Source organism: Cottoperca gobio, chromosome 13 (assembly GCF_900634415.1).
Source record: "Cottoperca gobio chromosome 13, fCotGob3.1, whole genome shotgun sequence".
NCBI classification, from domain to species: domain Eukaryota; kingdom Metazoa; phylum Chordata; class Actinopteri; order Perciformes; family Bovichtidae; genus Cottoperca; species Cottoperca gobio.
Genome location: NC_041367.1, coordinates 26288793 through 26315487, shown reverse-complemented (window position 1 = coordinate 26315487; position 26695 = coordinate 26288793). Strand labels below are relative to the sequence as shown.

General features: G+C 40.5%; 1 protein-coding gene across 5 annotated transcripts in view; it reads right to left on the bottom strand.

Annotated features, from left to right (window-relative positions):
- The window catches only part of LOC115017394 (RNA-binding protein Musashi homolog 2-like), a 224785-nt gene that overhangs the window by 43912 nt on the left and 154178 nt on the right, over positions 1-26695 (bottom strand). For all 5 annotated transcript variants that reach the window (XM_029445784.1, XM_029445782.1, XM_029445786.1 and 2 more), the window contains exons 8-10: positions 21575-21657; positions 7693-7807; positions 6230-6304 (exon numbers count right to left, since the gene is read on the bottom strand). In XM_029445784.1, coding sequence (XP_029301644.1) covers positions 6230-6304; positions 7693-7807; positions 21575-21657 — 273 coding nt within the window. The remainder of the gene's footprint in view (positions 1-6229; positions 6305-7692; positions 7808-21574; positions 21658-26695) is intronic.

The window sequence follows — 26695 nt, the reverse complement described above, 5'->3', positions numbered from 1 at the left end:
AACTGTATGACCAATAATCGAACATTTCAACTAGACTTAAGTCTGCGGGAATTATGCAGTCATAAATGAACTGAAGTTGCTTAATGCAAAAATAGACTGCACACAATAGACACAATAGAAAAGCAAGTCTGTGGTAGAAGTTGATCTCAGAAAACCGAGATGCAGTTGGAAAAGTAAGCTGGAAAAGAGATGAAAATAGCTGAAAAATCTATCCAGAAGAACATTTTTGATCCAGATGTCTCTCAGACCTGTCACATGATGACTTGAACTCTTACCCAGTGAAAGACCCAATTGCCACGGATCGAGGCAAGAGGAGGAGGTTAAGGTGGAACAACCATCGGTACAAGAGAAAGTGTCAGTGCTCTGGAGAAAAACTAAACGTATGAACAACAAATGTTTTAAAAGAGTTTATGCGTCATAGGCGAAGTTGCATCCAGAAAGGCTACTGGATTTTTCATAACTCTCCTTAGAGTAATCAAGTAAGTAGTTTTGTTTTTAATGACAAAATGTGCTTTACAGAGGGTATAAACATACTGACTGAATAACCAGGAAGAGTGTTAATAAAACATTAAATTGTGTTCTAACCTTGGTTTTGCAACTTTCCCTAAAAACTGTATCATTCATTAGCAGGCTCACAATAGTTTAGGGTAGTTCAGGGTGCTGCAGTAGTTTGGGGTTTTAGGGAAGCCCTTGGCAGTACGACTATCCAGAGTCAAGTCGTCAGGCTTTTTCTTGGGGTGCATACATTTACAGCAAAGTGGGCTCTTGAAGGCAACATGAAATGGGAGCCGTGTCTTGTGAAACAGAAAAGTGAAATGTTCAGTTGTCAGAAAAATGTCACACCAAAAAGGTAGGCAGATCTAAAGGTATTTCAGAATGTTTTTGAGATCTTGCTGTTGTTGAAGATGAGTTTCATTTTGTGTTCCATTGCCCCATGTATTGAGGAATAATCCATTTGAAATAATACTATTGAAGAATCCTGATATGCTTTGGTTGTCTGAAGGTAATATGTTAAGTTGGCTTTTTGATGTCGAGATTTTTTATTTGACTTGATTTATACTATTGTATCACTTTTTTAGATCTTCTTTTCATCATTAAATGTTCTCTTTTTGAATTTGTGGAACTGTACATTATTAATATTCATGTGACCATCCTAGTTGTTGCAGCCTAGAGTCTTGTAAGCCCACATGGGCTGGGCCCCATTTGGTGCAGAACACTCAATTAAGTCAATCAATCAATCAATCAACCAATCAATCAATCAATCCAAACATGTAAACCATTGGCAAACCAGACACTCCTTCTCTGCCTTTGAACGATAGACCTCATTCACAGCGGACATTTTGTTATGTAATAGTAGGAAAACCACAGGTGTATGCAATAACATTAATGGCAACTGCATTCCGCTTAGGGGAGGCTCTGGTATTGTGCATGTTGGCTTACTGGGACACTTAATGGAACTGAGCCATTGTTAACTTTATCTATACTTGTTATTTTCCTACAAAAGCACTCCTTGTCCTTTGAGTGCTTTGTGTTTTGTTTTGGAGGGATGCAGTAACAATATGTGATGACATCAAGGACTTGTTAAAAGGTTAATTTACTTACTGGGCACCGATCAGAAGTCAGATGTTGCGGTTCTCACAACGTGAAAAGACATGTTGTATGAAGTCCTGTACAGTCTGTAAAGCACACTGAGACAAATGTATAATTTGTGATATTGGGCTATACAAATAAATTTGATTTGATTTGATTTGAGTTGTATGTGATGTAACCACTCCACCACTGAGCACCCTGTGAGCTGAGGCCCCCCATGATCCTGTAAGTGGGTAAAGATAGTAGATGAATGAAAAAGGATTTCATAATGTTTTAATCAAAACATTGCAGTACAACATTATACAGTAATCAGACATTATGACACCATTTCAGTAGTTCAGTAAGCTCTACAAACCAAATCGTTGGTACATGTGTCACCAAATTTCAAAATGTGGGTTAAAACTGAAACCCTGTTGTCAGGATATCCAAGATCATATTGCTGTACTGAGTGGACTAGTGTCCACCTCAAGTAAAAAAAGAGAGAGGGTAAAACAGCAAACAATCAACTCGAATGTGGTTGGAAGGACTTGTATTTGAACTTCTAAAAACAAATAATCACACATTCTTGCCGAAAGAAGCAATATGGCAACAGGGCTTCAATCTTGCATTATCTCCAGGCCATGACATTTTAAACAGAAAAACAGACACAGCCATCTGGTCTATCTCACAAACAACATGTAGTTACTGCCCCAATACAGTGGGATTTTTAACAAAATGCCTACAGCATGGCGTATAGCATATGTGGTAGGAGCAGCTTATGGCTGTTTAGGAATAACTGTAAAACCCAGTCACAAGAATCCAGACGACTGTCTCCATGCAGGAAGCACAGCACTGCTTGGCAACTGCATGAATGTGTGCTGAGCCTGAGGGCCAGCCTGCCAGCCAGCCAGCTGAACACACATCATCTGCATAATCCACCCTGGATAAATTAGCTCCAATTTAGCCAGTAGGCTGTTTTTAAGTGTGTTTGTATGTGTGTGTGTGTGTGTGTGTGTGTGTGTGTGTGTGTGTGTGTGTGTGTGTGTGTGTGTGTGTGTGTGTGTGTGTGTGTGTGTCTATGGAGACATATATTGCTCTCTTTGTGAGATCCTATTTATGTTTTAAACCATTGTGAGGAAATTTTGTTGTTTTGTTTTAAGGGTAAAGTTAGAAATAGAAAGGGAGAAGGTCTACACCCCCGGGGGTATTTTGAGTGCATTCACTCATTTCCCGCGCCCCTGATTCAAATAAATGCCTGGTTCTGTCTGTAGTTGAGAATTTAAGAATTAAAGGTAACTTTGAGTTAAATTTAATAAGAATTTAAATATTTAAATGATTCACGTTGTTATGATGTAGGTTATATTCAGCTATAGAGGAGTGATGTGTCTCTGTGGTAATATTTTGCATGATTTTGCTCATTTTATGAGTGTATGTGTGTGTGTGTGTGTGTGTGCGTGTGCGTGTGTGTGTGTGTGTGTGTGTGTGTGTCTTCAGTGAGATCTGTTTTCATAACTGATTAGGCACTAATCACAAGTGAAACATCAATTTCAGGTATAGTCCCCAACAAGCAGGTAAGCATAAAGAGGGGAGAAAGAAAGGAAGGAAGGAAGGAAGGAAGGAAGGAAGGAAGGAAGGAAGCTTTTATTAGCTGGGCCTGCAGAGGAAGTTGTTCCTAAGAGCCTCTGACCTTGGCACATCACTACCACACACATGCATAAGCCGGCACACACTGCAGGCACAACCTTCAGCTCTCATCAGCGGCCAACATGTCCTCCACCAAAAATGGACTTTGACAAATACAAAGGGACAATTGGTTTGTATAAAATGGGCAAAGGATGGGGAAGCGGCCACAGAGAGCTGGAGAAGATGTCATTCCTAACACTGATGTCACACCACAGGAATGGACAAGTAGTCCAAATGACATCACTGCAGGACAGCTTACTGTCAGGACTATATTTTCCTCCACTAAAAAGCCTTGAAGCTGCACTTGGAATTTATTGTTGTGTTTGTTACAATGAGTGTCTGCCAGTAAATAACGCATCATGCACTCACATCACACTGCAGTACACAGAGACCAGCAGACACAGAAATCAGTAATGAAACTCACGTAAACTGCTTTAAAATGACTTTTCTATAGCAAATATACCAAAGCAATAACATCACGGGAGCGTGAAGTGTAATCATTACTATAGCCATTTACCGTCAGCGCTGTGTGTCCCACACACATCACAAGCTACATTCAAGGAGGCACTAAATGGGCTATGAAAACAGGACAAGGCAATGGAAGAAGTTCACTTTGAATCCGCTTGAATGTAAAGATGCTGAAATAAAACATTGTCAAATAGAGCCAAAAACAGCTGCTAGAATAGAAGTGGAGCGGCAGAATGAACACTCACAGCCTTCACACAAACACACACACCGACACGAGCCACTTTGTTTGACCTCCTCTGAATTGGGTCCCTGGCGAGGATTATGGGCAGTGCTTCAGAAAGAGATGAGCTCCTCGCTCTCTCAACAGTCAATTTTTAACCTCTACTTTGAGCCAACGACCCTGAGTCCCTCAACACTGCAAGGCGTAAGGGGGGAGAAAAAAGTCTTTTCACCTTTTATGTTGGAGCACCAAGGTCGTTCTGGTACTATCAGGAAATCACAGGGAAAGTGAACGAGTGGGAAGAACAGGGGAAAAAGGCGAAATCATTTCACAGGAGGAGCCACGGGATTAACAGCAAAGCCTGAAAAAGTGAACCTAAAGCAATCAGGGTCTTTATAAAGGGTCCCAGATTGGATGAGACAAGAATGAAAGGATAGATATAAGTGTAATGTGCTGCCAAGGCAGACCCCGGTTGGGTTGATAATGGCAGAGAAGAATTGTCAATGTCATTATGGAGAGACAGATACTCGAAGCATTATGGTTGTGATTACAGCTACATACAGGGTACAGGCGCTGATGCCTCGCTCAGCCTCAGGGGACAAAGCTCTGCCATCAGTAACACATGGAGCAACCACTGTTGATGAGCAAGGGCAGTTGGAGGAGATATCACAGTTGGAGGAGGCTGGGATTTGACAAGCTGTCTTGGCCAACCCTAGTGGGCCATCAGCTGTGTGTGTGTGTATGTGTGTGTGTGTGTGTGTGTGTGTGTGTGTGTGTGTGTGTGTGTGTGTGTGTGTGCGTGTGCGTGTGTGCGTGTGTGTGTGTGTGTGTGTGTGTATGTGTGTGTGTGTGTGTGTGTTTGTGTGTGTGTAAATGACGGCAGCCTGCTGTGTTCCCTGGTGCGCTGTGGTCTGTGGCCTTGAAGCTAGCACAGCCCTTAGGCTGACATATTCTAATCCTGTTTCCTCTGGCTTTGTCACACCATGGGACTCCTCCAGCATTGCTCCATTTCTCAGCTCATTTCCATCCCAACCTTTTGCGTTTTAATTAATGCGGTCGAAACAAGGAGACGTTGCAGTGCGAAGATTTTACAAAAATGCTGGCTACAGTTTGCTCTTTGGCAAGTTTGCACAAGAGTGACCTCGACAAATTGCAGGAATATGGCTCAGTTGTTTCTCAGAACTTTCTCTTCACAGAGTGTCTCAGTTTTGAACCTAACCTGGCCAACTGTGGTCTCTGTGGAATTTGCATGCACCTCCTGTGTTAGTCTGGGCTTTGCACACATTGTTGGTGAATTACTTTGTAATGCTGATGCTGTAACTCTACTGTACCTGCCGATTGTGGAAATGAATGAGAAAATTATGTCACAGTGAGTTGTAAAATGCTTTAGCATTACAAACTACTGTGCAGTTTTTTGATGTCTCAAGCTGGACCCCCTGAATCACATTTAATAAACTCTGGACGTTTTCAAAGCATCCTCTATGAGTTAGCTATACAGTGTGCATTCCTGGTCAAAACTGAGCCACAAGTGAGACCAAAAACCAAAGTTTACAGCACAGATAGTTTACAATGCTATCCCAGGATCTTTCAAGGCATGCTGCATTTCACTCCTTCACTTCCTGTATACCAGGTATTCTTCCTGATGATGACGTTTTTAGGTGTTAGGTTCGGGTATTATTAACGGCATTAACGGCATTAAATCAGTCAGCAATGGATTAATAAAAAAATAACAATATCAACAATGACGACAACAACAACAACAACATTAATAATAAAATAAATGATAATAATAATGCTTTGCTTTCAAAGCAGCAGCAATTATTAGAAAGTATTGTTACAAATTGGTATCAGTGCAAGTCAGGGAACTGGCACACCAGCTCATTTCCCACTCTGTCACATAAAGCATGATACTCGGTGTTAAGTGTGGATTGCTAATGACTAGCTATCTAGCTCTGGCATGTCCTATTTTAAAAGGTAGTGAATGGGCAAAGAATAGCTTGTGTCAACCTTTTCAAATCAAATTTGGAGAGAAAGGGGGATTGCATTTCACTGAGATTAGACTGCTCAGTGTGTGGATTGTTCAAATTGATTTATTCCTTTAAGGAGAGCTGGTCAGGCTGGGCTGATGTGACAGCATTACATATTCATGTGTGTGTGTGTGTGTGTGTGTGTGTGTGTGTGTGTGTGTGTGTGTGTGTGTGTGTGTGTGTGTGTGTGTGTGTGTGTGTGTGTGTGTGTGTGTGTGTGTGTGTGTGTGTAAGGAATAAAAGAGTTTAAAAGAGAACTCACCTGGAAATTGGTAGCCATAGCTTGGAGCAAAACCAGTGTAGCCTCTTCCGTATGTAGCCACAATGTTAGGATAACCTGGAGAGAGGCAAAACATGATGTTTAGAACAGATCATCTGAACTTATCTTCTGATGACGATGGATTTTACACATATTCAACCCATAATTGCTACAGCACTATTTGAAAAAGGGCTGGATAAAGTCAAATACAAAATTGAGGTAATTAATCATTGTCCTCTCAGACTAAACTGTTGACCTTGGGAGGGTGTAGACACATGAGTGCTACCCCCAACACATGTTCTCAGCTGCTTCTTTTAACCTGCCAGTGAGGAGCTCCTTTTGCTAGTTAAATAATGCATATTATGGGATCAAAATAAGGGGCAATGGGGGTGTATTTAGTCTCTTAATTAAACATAGCAGAGTTTTTTGGCATTGCATGAATTAAACCAATCAGAATGTCATCTCCCATTCCCTTTAAAAGCTGCCTGAACCTGGCACATTGCTATTTAAATGGCCTATTTAGCAAATTGGAGTTATTGGAAATGTTTGGATCAATCGTAACAATCCTAAGCAGCCACCACTGGAAATCTAATTCTACAAATAGTACAATTCTAATAATATTAGGGTAGCCTAATCTTAAGGCGGTGCATAATGTGTGGAGACATAAGTGAAAAGGATCCTCACGACTCATCATAACACATTTAGATAGAAAGAACATGTGTGGGGGAAGCCCGAGTGTGTGATGGAGGAAATGTGCTGCTTATGACATGAGTCCACGGTATTCGCGGTGCATCTCTGGCAGCAATACACAATGCCTGAGAGCTTTACTTCATTATCGTCCATTAAATTTAGAATTGTCACCTGCCAACACAGGTTTAACTTAACTGAGGGTGAGAAGCTGTTTTACGCCCCTGTGTGTGTGGCAAGCAGAGTGTACTGTGTTGTAAAACCGCCTATGCACATCTCATTACATGAGCGATGTACCCTTTAAATAGCAGGGAAATACTGAGTCATTGACTTTAGACCAGGTTTTTGTTGATCAATGGCACAATGGCTTTCTTGCTAGATCAAGATAGCAATGTGCCAGACCACAGCTAATTATAAGACCAACACACCAATGGCCGTACATATGGGAACATGTACAAAGTATATTTTCTACTTACACAACGTAGATACTAGCAATGACAGTTGAGCTTTGTGCCGGTGTAAGGCTCAGGCTTTTAATAGGTATACTTTTCATTGCTTCATTTGAATGATTGCACATATACTTCCACTGTTTCCGCTGTGTATGTTGTGCTTGGAAAAGAAATACCAAACAAATATTATAAAATATTTTTAATTTATATTACTGCTTCTGCTACTCTTTCCATTGCAATGAAAGTGAAGGCCAAGGTATTTCCATAGTTGAAGAAAGGCAATAAGTTGTGTTCGATAAATATATGCACATACAACAGCAGTGTACTTACTCAGCATGCCCATGCCCAGCATGAAGGCATCCACAGTGTATGGCAGGCCCCTGGCCCGCCCTCGTGTCCCTGGGGGAAACATCACTTCCTTTGGCTGGGCCTTTTTGCATTCTACCTGTGAAGCACAAAACAACATGAAAATCTGTCGAACAATGCTTGAAGTTTACTTATACCATTTAGTTTGTCTCTTTCGCTCTGACATCCTGCCATGTGCTTAAAATTAACTTTTAAAGCTTTTGAGAATGTTTTGTTTTGTGTACCAAATGGGCTTACCGGTAGTGAGATGGGTATTTCTATACAAAGCTAGCAACAAGCAACTAGGTAAGTAGCAGAAATAAGAAGCAAAGATGTGACTGCAAGGCTGAGCAAAAAATACGTGCTTCATTACAACTTTGGTTTTATATCCTCAAGCAGGGAAAGATTGCAACAAGACATACATCATCTTTTGCTTTAAAATGTATTCAAATCATAATAAACGTTTTTTAGCAACTTTTCAGTTTAGATTCAAAGTCAATGAATAGTTTTTTTGTCTTGTGCTTTCAGGAAAACCTTAATGATGGCTGTATGTTGCTATAACATTATTTGGCAGGTGTATTCAACCTCCATAGGAAGAAGAGGTAGAGTAAAAGTGCATCACTCTCAATCTAAGATGGGCAGTGACTCTGCTCTCCTGACATAAGTGGAAAAAAAGTTTTTCCTCTGTTATTTATCTTGTCTTATCTCTCTCTCATTACCTCACTCCTTAAATCAAAGACTGACCACACACACACACACACACTCACACACACACACACACACACACACACACACACACACACACACACACACACACACACACACACACACACACACACTCACACACACACCCTCCCTTGTACTTCTGCACTGTTCTCCCCTCCATCACTGTTACTGCCTTTATCGGGGGGGATATCCAAAATGCTAATTTGTCCTGGATTGCACCAAGGCTATTCGCTAAGGTCAGAGAGCCTTTGTGTCAATGGCTTTGCAGATATCATCATTATGCCTCAATCGATATGCCTGAGACAGAAAAACACAATGTGCCAAAGGCCACTTTACCCTTCAAAGTTTTTGTTTAACTAAATAGAGTTTGTAAACAGTGAATGGGAGGGAGGTTATAATTATTAACCAATCAGGTGGATACAGGGAAGTGCTGCAGGGAGGGCACTCTGGGGGGTCACAGCAGAAGCCTGGTGCCCAATTGCTAATGTGCATGAAGCTGCTTACCATGAGACCGAGGGAGGTTCGTCATTATAAATGGACCATTTTAAAAGCAGTGTGTCTCCTGCTGCTAAATACAGGTGGAGAGTCAGTGCTGATACATGAAGACCTGAGCTAACAGAGTACAGCTGTTGGTCCAACTTGATTCAATTGAGTCATTGCTAAGAGAAACTGTTTAGACATTATTCAATACAAAAGACTACAGATAGAGAAGTGCTCAACCAGCCAACAGTAAATGTCTCTCGGTGTGGGCTTTAGATTGGCAGTGCCACCCACTCCTGGCCCTGAGGGAAGCTGGAGAGTGGTGGATGGGCCTGTACCACTTGGCAGGGTGCAATTAGTAACCCTCCAGGTGACAAAAGCAAAAGGGGACAGCAGGCAGGCAGAAAGGCAGTAAGGCTAGTAGGGAACTCAAACCACATCCCTTGGTGAGAGCTCACAAAAAACAATAAAAAAAAGAACATTATTATTATTATTATTATTATTATTATTATTATTATTATTATTATTATTATTATTATTATTATTATTATTATAATAATAATTATTATTATCACTTTTACATTTTTATTATTGTTAACTTTATTTATTTTGGTAAATATCATTCAGATCAAGGTCTCTTTTGCAACCGTACAAAAAGAGAAATAAGAACATAGATAAGACATAAGAAAACAGTTACACAATAAACAAGCAACTTAAAAGCTTAAATTCATCAAATGGGATGAAACCTTATGCAGTCTTCCCAAGCTTAGTATTTACTGGTGGGTTATCAAGAGTTAGTCAGTTCTGGGATCTGCTCTGATGAACAGCAGTTTTGAATTTGAGAATAGATGTGACATAGTGAAGCTGCTTTGGTAGAGGAGATATTAATTAATAAAAAATGATAATGTGTAGTTCTCTTTTTGTTGGTAGTGAGGGCGAGCCCACTTCTTCATACAGTGCACGGTGATGAACAGGATATTGTTCTCCTGTAATGAAACTCAGGCCACAGTGGGGGTTATTTTGATAGAATGAGCAGCATGAGAGTGCAGGATATCTCCACATTGACACAGCACAGACATGATGATCAATGTCTGTGCTTGACATTAATCATCATTAAGACAACAACATGCTTTTATTATAGTATAATAAGCCCATTTTTTTTATCTCAGATTCTGTATATTAGAAAGATTTCCCAGATATTTTTAAAGATAGAACAAATATCCCTTACACAGTATGGATGGCAGGAAGATGTACAATAGAATTATGGGTTCTTGAGAATAAAACACAGTTTTAGGTTCTGCAGAGATTTCTTAAGAACGTTAAAGGTAGACTGTAATCTAGACATGGTTTAAGATGGTCATAATGTTTGCCGTCTGCCCAAAATGCCTATGCATTGCATATACCCATCAATACACACTGGGGGTTGAGCACATTAGATGTAAATCATAACGTTATTGACTGCTTGATGGGCATTGATGTTGTTCAAATGTTTTTGGATTACTTATATAGGCACTTTAAAGCCATCTGGCTTGAATGGATATTTCTTATTATCCTGCTTTTTGTTATATTACTTATGTTCAGTGAAATTTGTTTTGTTGTTACAAAATAATTTCCTGATGTGAGCTGCGAGTGTCCTTAAGTATATGAGTCCTTTTGGCTGCATTGTTCATTATATAATACAGCGCACCTGTACTCAGTTGTCACACTGTTGCAAGTTTGCACACAAAGGAAGGAGGTTGTCTGCCCAAAACCCCTGTCCACGTCCAAGCAGTGCATACATAAACACTGTTAATGAGTTTAAGTGTTGTCCTATTCCTGATTTGTGAGTTGTAAAATAGCTATATACATACAAGATCGTGTCATCTGCATAAAAATGGATATTAACATCACTGTGTATGTGGATTGTAAGTAATAATGGACCAAGCACAGAAACCTTTGGTACCTTTATGCTTATTAAAGCGGTTGTTGACTTTGGACCATCAGTAAAGCTTGCCCGTGTTCTATAAGATACATATGCATTCAATTTGTGTGGTAAAATGCAGGGATCAACAGTATTAAAATTATTGGAAAGATAAACAAATAATGCAGCATAGTGCTGTTTCTTGTTTATGTAGTAGCACAGATTGTACTATGTTTAGGCCCTGTCACACATATCCGTATGACAGAAACGTATGCCGGCGCATACAAAATATCGGCAATAGGTTCATATAAATTAAGGGTAAGTTGTGATCGTTTGAAGGACGCAGACGATACGCCGAACACGCCAGACATACCTGTCACACAGTTCTGTATGGCAGAAACATGCCGGCGTATATGAAAATTAGCTCAACATTTGTCAGAGTCCAAATACGTCCAACTTTTCCACAGCGGTGTTGGAGCTGACGTATACATAACGAATACATAACACATTATTATACGTATGTCAAACATTGATAGCGTATCACTTACTTATTTAAAACGGAGCTGGAAAAGTGCCATTTGGTTCACGTCATGCTGATGCTGGAGAACGGCTAGAATGCTGAACGCTAGCTGTACTGTAGAAACACGTTTAATAAGTTACTCCCTCGTCAGGAATAATCTTAACATAGGTTAGGAATAGGTTATCCACTCGTTATCAATAAATTGGCTGTAAGATTCACTGTCAGCCGACGTAGCCTATATATAACGTACCTCTAACGTAGTCACGTACTGTATTCATGTAGGTATTTACGTACTATATTTACGTAGGTAAGTATTCATGTATGTCTAACGTAACGTAACGTCTGCATAAGCACACGTTGGGTACGTCCGGTAATTTTGGACATGCTCAAAACATCAGCGTTCAACAACGCACCCCAGCGTAACACCGCCTGCTCTTAACGAATACTACTTATACCTTACCTTATATCAACGTACACCAGCGGGTTGCTGATATTTTGTACACGTTATGCATTTGTTGGGTATTCGTCTGATACAATTTGTATAAGTAAGTGATACTCTATCAATAGGTTAGACATGCGTATCTGTATATGTTCACTTTTCCGATCCGATCTGATGAAAAGTTGGGCGTATTTGGACTCTGACAAATCTTCGTATGCGCTGGCATACGTTTCTGTCATACGGATATATGTGACAGGGCCTTGATGAACTAAATCCTTACTGCTGTTGCTGGATAATACAGTTAGAGCCTAGACATGAATAAAGTTCCCTGTTAACCAGACATTCCAAAATATTATTATTATCTTTTTTTGTAAGGAGTAAGATTTTTACAATTAGCCAATAGCTTCACAAGGGGGTTGGAAACTCTAAATGCAATGATATGGCCCTAGCTGATTACCATACAGTTGGGACATCACCAGTAACACATATTAGGTTAACTGTATGGTCACTAAAGCAAGGATCAAGATTGTGCGCTTTAGCTGTTGTCTCTGTAATGGTGAAACGAATAAAAGAGCTGCTTGTGGTAGAGGACAGCGCAGATAAGGCTCTATGTGAATATTAGGGTCTTGTGTCACAGTCAGAAGTTGTCATTTGTCAGTTTTGTTTGGCAAAATGACCAAGAAATCTTGTCCTTCTCATGCTCATTCTCAAATTCTCTGTGGGAATGGTTGTTAGAAAATTAGCTGTTGAATAAGATCAGAGCTGGAACTTTCTGATCTGCTTTGTTTTCGGGACTAAAATAGGATTTCCTACTCTTGGAAGGGGGGTAGAAAAGGTGCTGCTGCATGCATAATGTAGCTGTTGATAGTGTGTGTGCCCTTGCTATAGAGCGTGGGGTGAAGCAGAGTGCTATCTTGCTTTCTTTATGTGTGCCATTACGTCCAGCTAGGAAGCCATAAAGTCCATTTAGCTTTACAACACCAGTCACCAACTGCTGTTGTTGCTATTTGACACACTTATGTGCAGGAAACTATTTCTCAATCGCTCCTCTCAAGTTTCTGTCTGTGTGTCCATGTTTTTGATTGGTGGCTTTGATAAAGCTTCTATTTTAAAGAGAAACTGCACACTTTTCCTTGTTCTTGTTGATTAAATTCTAATAGTGAAATGACTCATTTTGCGGGGGTTGTGATACTCAGAACAATTTATCCATCGTTTTACAGCTGCAACAGCAGCAACGGAGTAGGCTACAGTGGAGCCTATGATGTAAGCACATGTTTAACAAACTTTGTTGTGATTGGTCAGTGAGCCCAGTCAATTAGTCACATCAGTCGGACCAGCAGCAACTGCCAGCTCTCTGAAAACTCCAGGATTTTAGCGTTGTTACGTGGTTGTAAATGCCTCGACTTAAACCACTTTATTGTATCTGGTGGAACTATTTAGCCAAAGACCAATTGTGTCTTCTGACTCCAACTGTTTACAAGGAATGGAGCTCTCATTTTCACTCTGCATGACATCATTTTAAAGCAACCTGAAGCAAACTATTGAAAAACAAGAGGAGGGTGAGCTTGATGACTGTGGACATTTAACATATACTTACAGTCACCAATCTGGGTGTTAAAATGGATCCTCACCTGACCTTTGAGGCTCACATCAGACAAACATACAAGAACTCCTTCTACCACCTCAAAAATATTGCCGAACTCCGCCCCACACTCTCTCTGTCAGATGCTGAAAAGCTTGTCCATGCATTTGTCTCCTCCAGACTTGACTGCTGCAACACACTTCTCATCGGGATTCCTAGCAAAAACATCCAGAAGCTGCAATACATCCAGAACAGTGCTGCTAGGATCCTGATGAGAGTGCGAAAGTACGAACACATCACACCCATCCTCAAATCACTGCACTGGCTCCCGGTCTCACTCAGGATTGATTATAAAATCTCCCTTTACACCCATCAGTGCATTCACGGAAATCTTCCATCCTACCTCAGAGAACTGCTCACCCCACAAACCTCGACAACAAACCTCCGTTCTGTAAAGGCTAACCTCCTTCTTCCCCCCAGGACCAAGCTTAAAACTATGGGAGATTGCGCCTTCTGCTCTGCCACTCCCAGACTGTGGAATGCTCTCCCTAAACATCTGAGGACACCACAGACTGTGGATGCTTTTAAAACAGGCCTAAAAATGCATCTTTTTAACAGAGCATTTTGCTAGACTTTAACCATTTTAAAGTGTTGTTTTGTCTATCAAATGTCTTTATTTTTATTTTTTTTTATATATATATATTTTGCTCATTGTTTTTACTCTGTAGCACTTTGAGTTTTGTTTACGCAAATGAAAAGCGCGCTTATAAATAAAATGTATTATTATTATTATTACTTATATACTATTTGTTTTAACAGCTACCGATATACAAATCCAGCCATTCATTCTCTACACCAGAGGTCTTTAACAAGGGGTCCGCAACCCCTTGGTGGTCCACAGAGGTACTGCAGGGGGGGTCGAAAAATGTTTGGTTGATTAGACTATTTTTTTATTTATTTTTATTCTTTTATTTTTTTTATCAATTATTTTTCCACAAACTTAAATGTCTTTAAATACACATTGACATGAATCCGACATATTGTAGCGAATACATAAATGGAGACAGAAGACGTTGTCTTTCAGTCAGCAATGTTCAAATCCAGTTTTAATTGAATAGCTTAGTATTGAATGCACAATAACAGGGTAGCTATGTCTATACATGGCACTAGGCCCAGTTTAATATAAAACACAATTTTTTACAATATATATAGTGGTCCCTCCTCCATCTCTCCATCAGTTTGGGGGTCCTTGGCCTGAAGAACGTTGAGGACCCCTGCTCTACACTGTTTATCCTGTGCAGGGTCACAGGGGGCTGGAGCCTAACTTAGCACACTAATGAGAGACAGGCTTCCAGTCTCTAAAAGGCAGACACACATTTACATTCACATACTGACTGTCAATTTAGACTTCACTCAGATTGATCTTATCTATGTGTCTTTGAACTGTGGAAGGAAACTGGAGCCCACACAGACGCAGGAGAACAAGCAATCTCTGGATTCAAAGGCATGGTCTATTTGTTGTAAGCATTGTTGGATTAACCTGTTAGAAGGCCCCAGGGAAAAACTTTGCTGTTTGGGCCTTATTGGTCCAATTACCACAAACCAAATTACACACAATACATCTGGGGACCTGGGGAATCCAGCTATGGTTGTGAGGGTTCAGTGCTAACTTCTTAACAATTAAACAGTTACCCTAGTTCCTTTTTGCTAGAATACATTATATTAAAAGCCTTAGTTGAAGCAAAACACAGTTTATTTAAACACAGTATTTTTCCCACATCCTTGCCAGTAGTTGGGTTGAAAAGTTTAGTCTGGAAGTGATGCTCAAATAATTTCTTCTTTCTTTTTAGAAGAACATTTTCAAGGAGCATATTGCAATAGTAATATAATAAAAATATAAAATAAAACATAAATGAGCCACCAGTTTTTATCTATCCGTCCATCCAGCCATTATCCCGATCTTAGCTGACACCAGGGGAGAACATGCAAACACTACAAACTAAATTGAAATGTAATTTATTCTTTATATCGTGCATTGTATTCTTTAGCAATATATCTCTCTCTTCTAGTGTTGATATTTGTACTGTTTTACTCCTATGTAGTCAGTCAGTCAGTCAGTCAGTGAGCAAGAATACACAAAATTAGAGCAGACTGCTGAAACTCTCAGAGCCGTTCAAAATATCACTGCTACAGTATTTTATAATCTTTACGTGGGACTTAGATATTTGTGTGTTTACTCTGGCACTAATTGGAGGCTTCTTTTCCCCCCAGCGGCGTTATAGTACTGCTTCCTGGGAGTGAAGTGTGCAGCGGCTGGTGGCAGGTGAATATCCCAGCACCAGTTGCAGCTGAGGGAGTGCTGGGTCTAACCTAGTAATAGCAGCAACAGAAAGTTTGACGATTCGGCGGAGAGTCGGCTAAATTAGAGCAATAGAGCTATCTAACGGAAGATCCGTCCGTCTCCCAGCCGCTGCACATTTTATTCCCGGCAGAGCAGCCTTCTGCGAAGGGGTAGGACAAGACGAGGTTGCGAGTCGTTTTCTAATTTCTGCCACTTTGGATTTAATCAAAGCAAACTATTAAAGCGATAATGGTTGTCTTGTTGACCCTGAGTCTGCTGAGTCAGCAGCTGTTCTTCTTCTCCCTCTGTACTGAGGCAGACTGCAGCTACACTGACTCACTATCACCTCTAGAGGAACAAGTGGTATTACAAACTGGACGGAGCGCAGCTAGCTGTTAGCATGCTAACTTCAGTAGATATCTCTGCAACACAACACAGAGACGTGTTTAACACAACGTCGACACTGTTACCTCTTCACACTCTGTTGATAATGTGTGTTCATTGTTTTTAATGTTTTAAGTTTGAACTCTTCCATATCTTACACATTGAACCTGGTGGTACTTGATAAAAGATAAACTATTATCATTACAAATCATCTTCATATACTGTATATCCACAGCAAATTTCTGTTTGTCAATCTGACTGTCAGTTGTCAAGATGTATGCACAGACTGATCACACTGCCATCTTTAGGGTCTTTTAGGGGGGAAAGTAATAGATTCTCCAATTTCCATGAGTTGTTTTCCACTGGATTACCTCTTCTGTCTCTCCCACTCTTCTCTGTACTGTATCACTTCAGACGCTGGCACGGTCATACAGATGAATACTCAGCAGAGTACATGTCAATGAGCCTTCTCTCCGGCTCTTTCAGTACTAGACTTTTGTAATTAATTTTCTTTTGATTTGTTATCCTTGCCATCAACCAAATAACCTCTTCATGTTTCTCTCAGTCTCACTTACTTATAATTTCCCCTGAATTGTTATTCCCATTCAATCTGGCTCTGGAATCACTGTCTTTAAATAATAAATACTGGATATTTAATTACACAGAATACTGCAGGGTCTGTGCCAGTTGCAGAGCACATTGGAATTGATTTGAATCTGCATTTAGTTTGGATTGATCAACATAGGCTTTAAGCTAGTAATCACAAAGTTAGCACTGCTCCATTAAAAAAATAGTTCATCACCAAAAGGTCTAGACCATATGTCTTCAACAGGGGGTCTGCAGAGGTACTGCAAGGGGGTCACAAAATAGTTTGTAGATAAAGCAAATATTTTTATATAAAAAAAATATTTTTATAAGAAATATTGTATTTCTAATAAGATTTTTGCACATTTACATCCCCCCGTCGCACACAACTCCAACAGCACACCCACCCCCTCTCCCTCGCACAGAACTCCGACAGCACCCCCCCTCGTTTGAATACCGCTGCAGCAGGGGGTCCCTGCTCCATGCTACACCAGTTTGGGGTCCTCGGCCTGAAAAACGTTGAAGACCCCTGGTCTAGACTAAGACTACAATCATATGCAACACATCCTATCTACGTAACATTGCAAAAATAAGACACATCCTGTCTCAAAATGATGCAGAAAAACTAGTCCATGCATTTGTTACTTCAAGGCTGGATTACTGCAACTCATTGTTATCAGGTTGTCTCAAAAAGTTGCTTAAGACTCTTCAGTTGATCCAAAATACAGCGGCACGTGTATTGACAAGAACAAGGAAACGGGATCATATTAGCTGCTCTGCACTGGCTCCCGGTAAAATACAGAATAGAATTCAAAATCCTTCTCCTGACTTACAAAGCAATTAATGGTCAGGCTCCAGCATATCTTAAAGATCTCATAGTACCTTATAAACCAACTAGAGCATTACGCTCCCAGACTGCAGGGTTACTTGTGGTTCCTAGAGTCTCTAAGAGTACAATGGCAGCCAGAGCCTTCAGCTATCAAGCTCCTCTCCAGTGGAACCAGCTTTCAGTTTGTGTTCGGGAGGCAGACACCCTCTCCATATTTAAGAGTAGGCTAAATACTTTCCTTTTTGATAAAGCTTATAGTTAGGGCTGCTCGGGTTTGCCTTGGATCAGCCGCTATAGGCTTAGACTGCCGGGGGACACCTCCCTGCTCTCTTCCTTCTCTTCCTTTCTCCTCCCCTCCCTCTCTTCTTCTCCCTCTCTATCTGTATGCATTTATGTAAATGTATGTTACTAACTCATCATCTGGGCATCATCCCCGGAGTTTCTGTGTCTCATGTGGCAGGTTGCCACTGATAAAGTTTACGTCAGGATCATGAATCATGGCTGATTTTGGGGTTTCTTTTAGAAAGTTTTTCCTTGTGCGATGCGAGGGTCTAAGGACAGAGGGTGTCGTAACCTGTACAGTCTATAAAGCACACTGAGACAAATGTATAATTTGTGATATTGGGCTTTACAAATAAATTTGATTTAATTTGATTTGATCCTTCAACATGTGAAAAACCCTTGCTCTACAACCAAGAGTCAATTACAAAGTCTGTCACTTTTTCTGAATTTGCAAAATAAACTAAAAGGTTAAAAAACAACCTAAATCGATTAGTGAAGTACTGCATTGAAGTCAAGTGAATAATATGATTGAATATAGAACTGAATAAATGTTTAGTGTCCATTGCTGTCAAAGATAAATAAATAATGCACTGTGTTGTCCTGTTCCCTAGTGGTCTGAGACCGCAAGATCACTGGTTCAAATTCAGCTCGGGAAACAACTGCAGCTGTTTTTCTGCTTTTGACCAGTACACTTGGATTTTCAAAAAGCATTTGGGAAATAGCGGTTTATAGTAGCCTATATTATTCCACACTGACAGCAAACAAAAACAAATTAAAAAACACTGCTACTTCTCTACTCAGTTGGAACTTGGTATTAATTCCTCCTCCTCTTCTTCTTCTTCTTCTTCTTCTTCTTCTTCTTCTTCTTCTTCTTCTTCTTCTTCTTCTTCTTCTTCTTCTTCTTCTTCTTCTTCTCCTTCAAGGATCCTCTATTTCCCCCTCCTATTGCCTGCCCTCCCATGCTGGTGTTAACAATGCATGCAATTCCCCTGAAGCCCAATTTAAGAAGGCAGTCGATGAGTGGTGTGGAAGGAGGATGAGGGCTGCAGGGTCTCTATGGGTAGATATCGACTAAAATAAAGAAATCATGGTCAGCACTGTTGAGCTCCCCAAACAATAAAAGCAAGTGATGTGCTATCATGTGTAAATCAATAGCTAGCAGGTGTAGGAAGTCTTTCTCCAGTCTGCAATAGTTTGGATGATATCAGTTACATGCTGACTCAGTGACAATAATAAGACTGGGGAAAAAGCGCTCACATTGGCAGCAGCATGGGATCATCTTACAATTAAAACTGCTTTCACATGATCATCGGTAAAACTGCTCTGCGTTGGCTGTGCTGTTGTTTTCCTATGAAGAGAGCTGACTAGGCGGAAGTGAGTGGTTCTTGAATGAGGCTCAATGTCTGCGCTACAGATTTACTACTGAATAAGATTAAGTAAGTAAAAACGTTAAGGCTGTCATGCACATATCTCGGTCTTCATCAGCAAATGGAGCAACTAACACATGATAATAGGTGCTCATGTATGGCGGGAGATGGTAACCCCTGCGTCTGTTTAAACAGGGTCTCTGGTGTCAGATGTGAATGACCTCCTTGAACTTTCTCTGTCCGTCCACTGATTCCTCCTTGATGGCCTTTGCCCTCCTCCCAGTGCGGCAGATGTTTCTGCTTCTACTGTTCATTCTTGTTCAGTGTCTGGTGTAGTGTTTCCCACAGCTGTCACGTGTTATGTCTTCCTCTCAGGGGGGTCCTGTCTTTAGGGGGTACCAGCAGAGATCCTACGGTGTTGAAGGCTTGGTGGTAAGTGCTGACTCCTTGTGACTTGACTTGCAGCTTCTGTTCTCGTGTCATAAAAGGACACTTTTACACCAATTTTATACATTAAAAGTTAGTTTACCCGTCATGGCGAGTACTAATACAGCTGTATGTCTTCTGTGGGCCTGGAGGGAGCTTCCAAAAGTCTGACATCATGGTTGCTCAGGTTGACCTTGAGATTTTAAAACCTTGAGGGACAGACTTGCATTACAAAGTGAGGGAGTGGAGTTTGAAGGATGAGGGCATTCAGGTAGGGGTGGTCTGATAAAAGCACCATTGAGTTGCGTTATAAAAATTGGAGAAACCAGCATTTGCTGATACTTCACTCCTACAAAAGTCAGAGTATCTATTCTTTTTTTAACTGATCTCTTGTCAGTTCCCAGACTTTATAGAAGTGCCATACTAAATTGCTGAAGTACCCCTTTAGGTTGGGTGGAAGTCTCATCATCAAGTCATGGTGGTCTTAATGCTCCTGTCAGCCTCAACATGAACACAGGTGTCTACAGGGAGAGCAGCTCTGCATCAGAAGCACCTTCCTATTAGTTTAAGCCCTGGAGCTACAGATGTTTTGGAGGCCCTTCCCTCCCTTCACAATATGCCATAGCAACATAAATTCAGCACCCCCCATCACTGGACAGCGACAAATAGTAAACCGAATGCCGTCTCCGTACGCAGGGCTGTACAAAATAGGATTCATAACATCGACTTGCAAACTCTAAATCAACATTTGAAAGCTACCAGTTCTTTTTTTACACATACACTACTATTCCTTTTTCAAGTATTACGCATTACGGAAAGCCTTAACGGCAGGTCCCAGCCGGAAGCCCACTCATTTGGATAGGGATTGCCTCCCGTTTCCCCCTCCCCAAGGATACCTATGATTGTTTCTGACTCGTGTGATCTTAAGATTTTCAATAACTCCAGAGCATCCAAAAGGCAAGTTTTATTGAAAAATGATAAATGTAATAGTTTCCAAAAATGTTCAGCATTGTGTGCCTGACCACTGAGTCACTTGTTGTGCACGACTTGGATGAGCCTCTGTCTCTGACTTGCTGTATGCAATGGACTATAACGAGTTTTTATTGTGCGATTGCTTCAGCCCGTGCATTAAGGCGCCATTGCTCACAATCCTCCACCATATCAACACCATGACAACAGAGCAAGCTTTATTCACGGATGAAGGCCCCAGAGGTGGCTGAAAGCTCCAGCAAAAGCTCGAAGGGGAACTTCAGGTTTTTATTTAGCTCATTATTTTTGTTAAACTGATGTTAAATGAACTTTCAGACACAAAATCAATGTTTTATTTGAGTTTCACTAAATCATAAACCAAATACCCCATTAACACCAGTGGTAAACTGTCATTGGTGTTTGGTCTGTTAGGGCCAAACAAAACCACAAGCAAGGCAAGTTCATTTGTATATATGTGAAAAAACACAATTAAGTTTGTGAAAAAACTCTAGATACAGTATATAGATAATACTTTGAGCATTTAAAGTGAAGGTTGGGAGAAGATACATGGACCATACACTAACGTGGGACCTTCTATGGGCCATCCTGTTCACTGTGACCTTTTTTATCTGTTACAATGACACACCTTCAGTCATGGTCAGCCATTCTAGTCTAATTTGCAGAGCGTCCTGGCGTGGAAATTGGACATGGGGGCAGAGGTAGGGCCAGGTTGTTCTGCCCTTTTGCGTGCTTCTGGGTCATACACACAATTTCACGGTTAGTGATCAGTTGCACAGAACAGTCAGCTGACCTCCACTTCCCTCTGTATCTCACTAGTGTGTGTGTGTGTGTGTGTGTGTGTGTGTGTGTGTGTGTGTGTGTGTGTGTGTGTGTGTGTGTGTGTGTGTGTGTGTGTGTGTGTGTCCTGGCTGGTCTAGTGTCAGTTTCCACCATCACTTTCGCTACTACACTGAGGAACATCAAACATTAATCCAGATCTGTGTCAGACATTCTGAGATGCAATGGGAGCCACTCACCATTTTATTATTGATTTCATGAAAATGGATCTCGCAGACTTTCTCCACCACATCCTCAATTTCAAATGTAACAAAGCCAAAACCTGCAGAGGAGACAGATGGGTAGAGAGAATAATGGCAAGAGGAGAGAAAGAAGAGGCAAGAAATAGGAAAGAGGGGGAGGAGGGGACACTTGGTCATAATTCCACAAAAGCATGATCCGCTACAGCTATCAACACTCATTTCTATCGATTAAGAGGTGGAAATGGAGCCTTTGACTTCAAACAGTGATTCCTCTGCTTCCTTAGGCTCACTAAGCTTTATAGTCCTGGCGCAACAAAAGCCCTGTGGCGAACAAAATGATAGACATCTCCCAACTGGACTACAATACTTTTTTTGTTTAAAGTGAAGGAAAAGCAGAATTAAAAAAACATAGAGACAAATAAAAGTCTTAGACTTGTGCATATCATGTGCTTGCCTTATTTCAGTAGAGAAGCTAACTGGTTTAAGCTTGAACTAATGGCCTTCAAATCAACACTCAGACAGACAGGGTGAATGGGAAGGTCAATACAGCGTAATATAATGATTCACGAGCATTAGCTAAAATATACGTCATACAGGGATATTTGAGATTCAACAGAAATACATATACAACAGACACATTGATGGTTGAACACAGAGCAAACCCATACAATGTATTTCTTGAAAGTGAATGTTTATTTTTCTCCTTTATTTCTGTACTGTAAGTTTTCTTTACTTCTGTCCTTGATTAACTTAACACTAAATTAATTAGTTGGAGCTACCAAATTATATGAACAGTCAATTTCTAATGATGATCAGCTGATTGTGTCTAGTAATACTGTTGTCTGGACCGCCAAAGATCTGGGAAAACAACACGCCCCGAGGCATGTTGTGCAAGTCAACTCTGATGTAGAGCTCGGCATGTAGAGACTGAGAGCATGCATCTGAGAGTCATACTGTTCACACAGTTATGTTGATTGTTGTTAGAGTTTCATCCTCTCAACCATTCATTCACATCTCCTATTCTGTCACTCCCCATTGCTCTGCTGTTCCTGCTGACGTCTCGCCAAGCATAGCAAACAAGTCACTTGCAGGGACAAAAGCACATCTCCTGCAGCTCTATGCAGCTTTGAGTGACACAGCTGTGATAAACCCCCTGAACACTACTGCTCAGCACCAAACGCAGAAAGTAAGGGCCAAGCTGGAGAAGAAAGTATAAAGGTACAAACCAGCTAAAAGAACAATGAATATTGAATCAGGAGTAAGGAAACATTGCTCTTAATAAATGCTGATGTGTCTTCTGTAAATAATCTACTGTTTGCTAACACATTTGCAGTAACCATTGTGAGCTGTGGGAATTCATAAGAATATTTGACTTTTTATTGTTTTAACTTAATGAACAAAAATGCGCTCAGGTGGAAATAATGTGGCACTAATTTTCACTTGTTCTTGTGGAAGATTACACGGACCAGGTTTCTGAAGCAAACCACCATTGCCTGTCACCTCCCCTCCGTGCCCTTCCCCTCCCGTTCTCCTCCTCTTCTCCACCTTATCAGTTCCCCAGCCACCACTGACATCCAACAAATCAGCTGTCAGGGGCAATTTGTCAGTGAGCCTGGCAGCCAACATACAAAAGCCACGATGGGTGGCATCGAGAGAGAGAGGGGGGGTGATGGAAAATTATAAAATAAGGGTGCAAGAGATGACAGACAGAGGTAATCTGAGAGAGAAAGAGAGGCATTGTAGAAAGATTCATGTTCATTGTAATAAATGTGCATACTGTAGGGTTTGATTTGTTCACATACATGTCATAAGTTACCTCATTCTGAGATGATTATTGTACTGTTAGAATCCCCACTATCTTCCCACCATCAATACTCAGTGTTGGTTGGAAGGATTGGCAAGTATGGCAACGCCACTGGTAAGTGAGTAAAACTTGGAAATATGTTTCAGTGAAAATGCAAGAAAAGACCAGAGAAAGAAGCTGACATACGTATATATATATATATATATATATATATATATATATATGTATGTATACTTTTAAAGCCTGTGGTTCTGTGCATCAGACCAAACGCAGTCTAGCTTAGCAGGGAAGAATACATGAGACTTTCCTCGAATGGAAATCATCAGTGTCGTTTCAGCACCTCAAAATGACATCTGCTTATGTTCAAGTGACAAAGTCCTCTAGTGGCCAAAGTAATTATGACTCATTTCCAACAGGATGAGTTTGCTGTTTAATATGGAGGACTTGTTGCCTTGTGCATTCTGGTCCGTAGTGACAGCCGCCACCACTCATTCAAAGTGTGTCATCAGCTGATACATTTTACTAGACAACTTGTGTCGCCAGGAGTCTGAACCTTGCTTATATTTCTGTAGAAATTGTACTTAGTTACTGAGTTTATGTAGTAGCAAAACTACTACTGTTAACATTTGTCTTTCAAAATTACATTTGTCATTCTTTTTTTTCTTTTTTTTTACGATGAAAACAAACATTTGTGTCCTTAACTAAAAAATCTCCATTCATTTCAGGAATGCAAACTGACAGATCAAGATTCTGAGTGCTGTATGTACCTTCATTTTAGACGCATGGCATATATTCTGACATTTATTACATTTTAAAAGCAGCATCGCTTGATTTTTCTTTTTTCAGTAAAATTGACCGTTTTAACAGATAAAGAGCTGTAACTTGACACAATTCTAGTTAATAAAGTCAAACAAAGCATCTAATAAATAAGTACAGTGAGAAAGCGAAAGACCAAATACATTCAACTTGCCAGCATGATGTTGATTGAAGTATGGAACTGAGCAGCCAATTACAGGCCACCATGCAGGCAGCCAATCATGCAGGAGGACAGCACAGAGCACAAGGCTCCAACAACAGAGCAGAGAGCAATGACAAATAGAATGTCACTCACTGTGACCAGAAGCAGCAGCAGATAATTGTATGTGGGGGAGCGAAGGGAGAGCTTATTTAGTAATAGCAGGTGCTAAACATTTGGTCCATAAAAATAAATAACTGTGATAACAATATATAATGATAAGTGTGTTTCTACACTAATGCGACTGGTATACTGGATCTGGTCTTCTTCTTCTCAGGTCAATTTGATCAAATCAGCATTGTATGCATGCTCATGCTTCAGTAAGCTGAAGACTATGCACACAACACTTAGTGGAGACACAATACTGTGCAACAGTGCACAGTTTCAATGGGAGAATCCGTTTTTATAGTCAGAATCCACACAAAACATTTTTGGAATGTTGATATGTTGGGCTTTGGTACCATCAATAATTCTATGAGCTATACAAATGTTGTTGTGTTAAATTATAGCTGTAGACCAGGTCAAACTGCAATAACTGCCAACATGGCTTATTATCATTACCATTGGTTAAAAATATGACACTGAGCTGGCCCCACATTAATGATGACACAACGCACAATTTGTGTAAGGTCCTTTATTTTTATTGACAGCTACTGCATAGTACATTTAAAGATGTGTGTACTCACCAGTCACAGAGGAACAATATATGTGTTTTTGTGATCACAGAATTCTTTAGCTCTCCTGGAGCTGATTGCCAGCAGAGCGAGGATGCTAGTTCTCATATCACCACTCCTGCTCCTCAGGTATGTCTTTGGCCGACATAGGCACAAAGAGCTATGTTCACATGCTGCTGATGTGACAGGCAATGTCAGAGAGATACATCAGAGATTGAATTAGTTCAGGAAACACCTTGATGTGGCCTCAAAACCATTCATCAGTCCATCTATCAATCACTGGATGGTAACAGTGGTTGCTATAGTTGTTTAATGATTCCAAACACTTTCTGTATCTCTGGATTTTCTCACCTGTGGGCAATGCATATTAATGCAAGGTGATGCACACTGGTTGTTCACTTTTCCTTAGATTGTCAACTACAGAAGAGACCAAATCACTGGACTGCAGGTAATCAAACTGTGTTTTTGTAATGCTGGAAATGCTTCCCAGCATAGATGGGCAAAACAAAATGTCCATCAATGAATCCCATCACACATCTGTGGCCCTACAAGTGTTTGACTGATCGCACACATTATGTCACACCCTCTGTATCTGCTTTTCATACCCCCAAATAGAACTGAACTGTGATAAGCAGTGTTTAAGTGTACGTTACAATGGTTGTAATCGAGTTAAACATTTGACTGCAATAACTACTACTTCTGACACCACATGTACTGTTGCTGGATCAGTGTTCAACAATGATACAACAGACTTCCCTCTGTAATCCTGTAACCAAATGGATCCAGAAAAAAACTTGATAATATCAGGGCCACACTATTTACTCTAAATAAGAATCAGTTCCGTCTGATCTGTAAGCCCGACTTTCCACCTTTTGTGTTGCTTGTTTCTTGCACAGATAAACCCACTCTGACACTGTGCCTTAGTAAATGATGAACACAGATTTGAAATGTTAAGTGAACAACCAAAAGAGGAGGCAACCCTCTGATGCCACACGATTTTTACAACATGCTACTTTACCACAGCAATAGTTACTGCCATTATAATGCTTTCCTCTGCAATACAATATGTTTCATTGGTTTGAGGAATGACTTCTCTTTATCCACAGTTTATACCTTCAATATTTTCATCCGGCTTTCCTCTGATATGTGCACTTCCATCTTTGTTTTGCACAACTCACAATACACCACTACAAACTCCAGTCTCCTCATGTCAGATAGGGAAAATATATTATCTTGATGTTAGCAGTCACTTTCCACGTGTCCCCTCAACGACAAAATGAAATTTCCAATCGGTGGTGTGTAATATGTGCTCGTAGCAATTATCACGTCGTTAGAATGGCATCTCACACCTATTAAGATTTGTAAGGCACATTTATATTATTGTATGCACACACACACACACACACACACAGGCACACACACACACACACACACACACACACACACACAGCTGAACAAAGCAAGCAGAATGAAAGCAAATGGTCTTAATGCCAGACCCCATTGGAGTCACCAGGCAAAACAAATTGGAATGCTGAATGGATGTGGTCTTGGCCGACCTTTAAATCCAAGCATACCCTCCAACATACAAACACACAAGCTGCCACTCCTGTAGTGTTTAAATACCG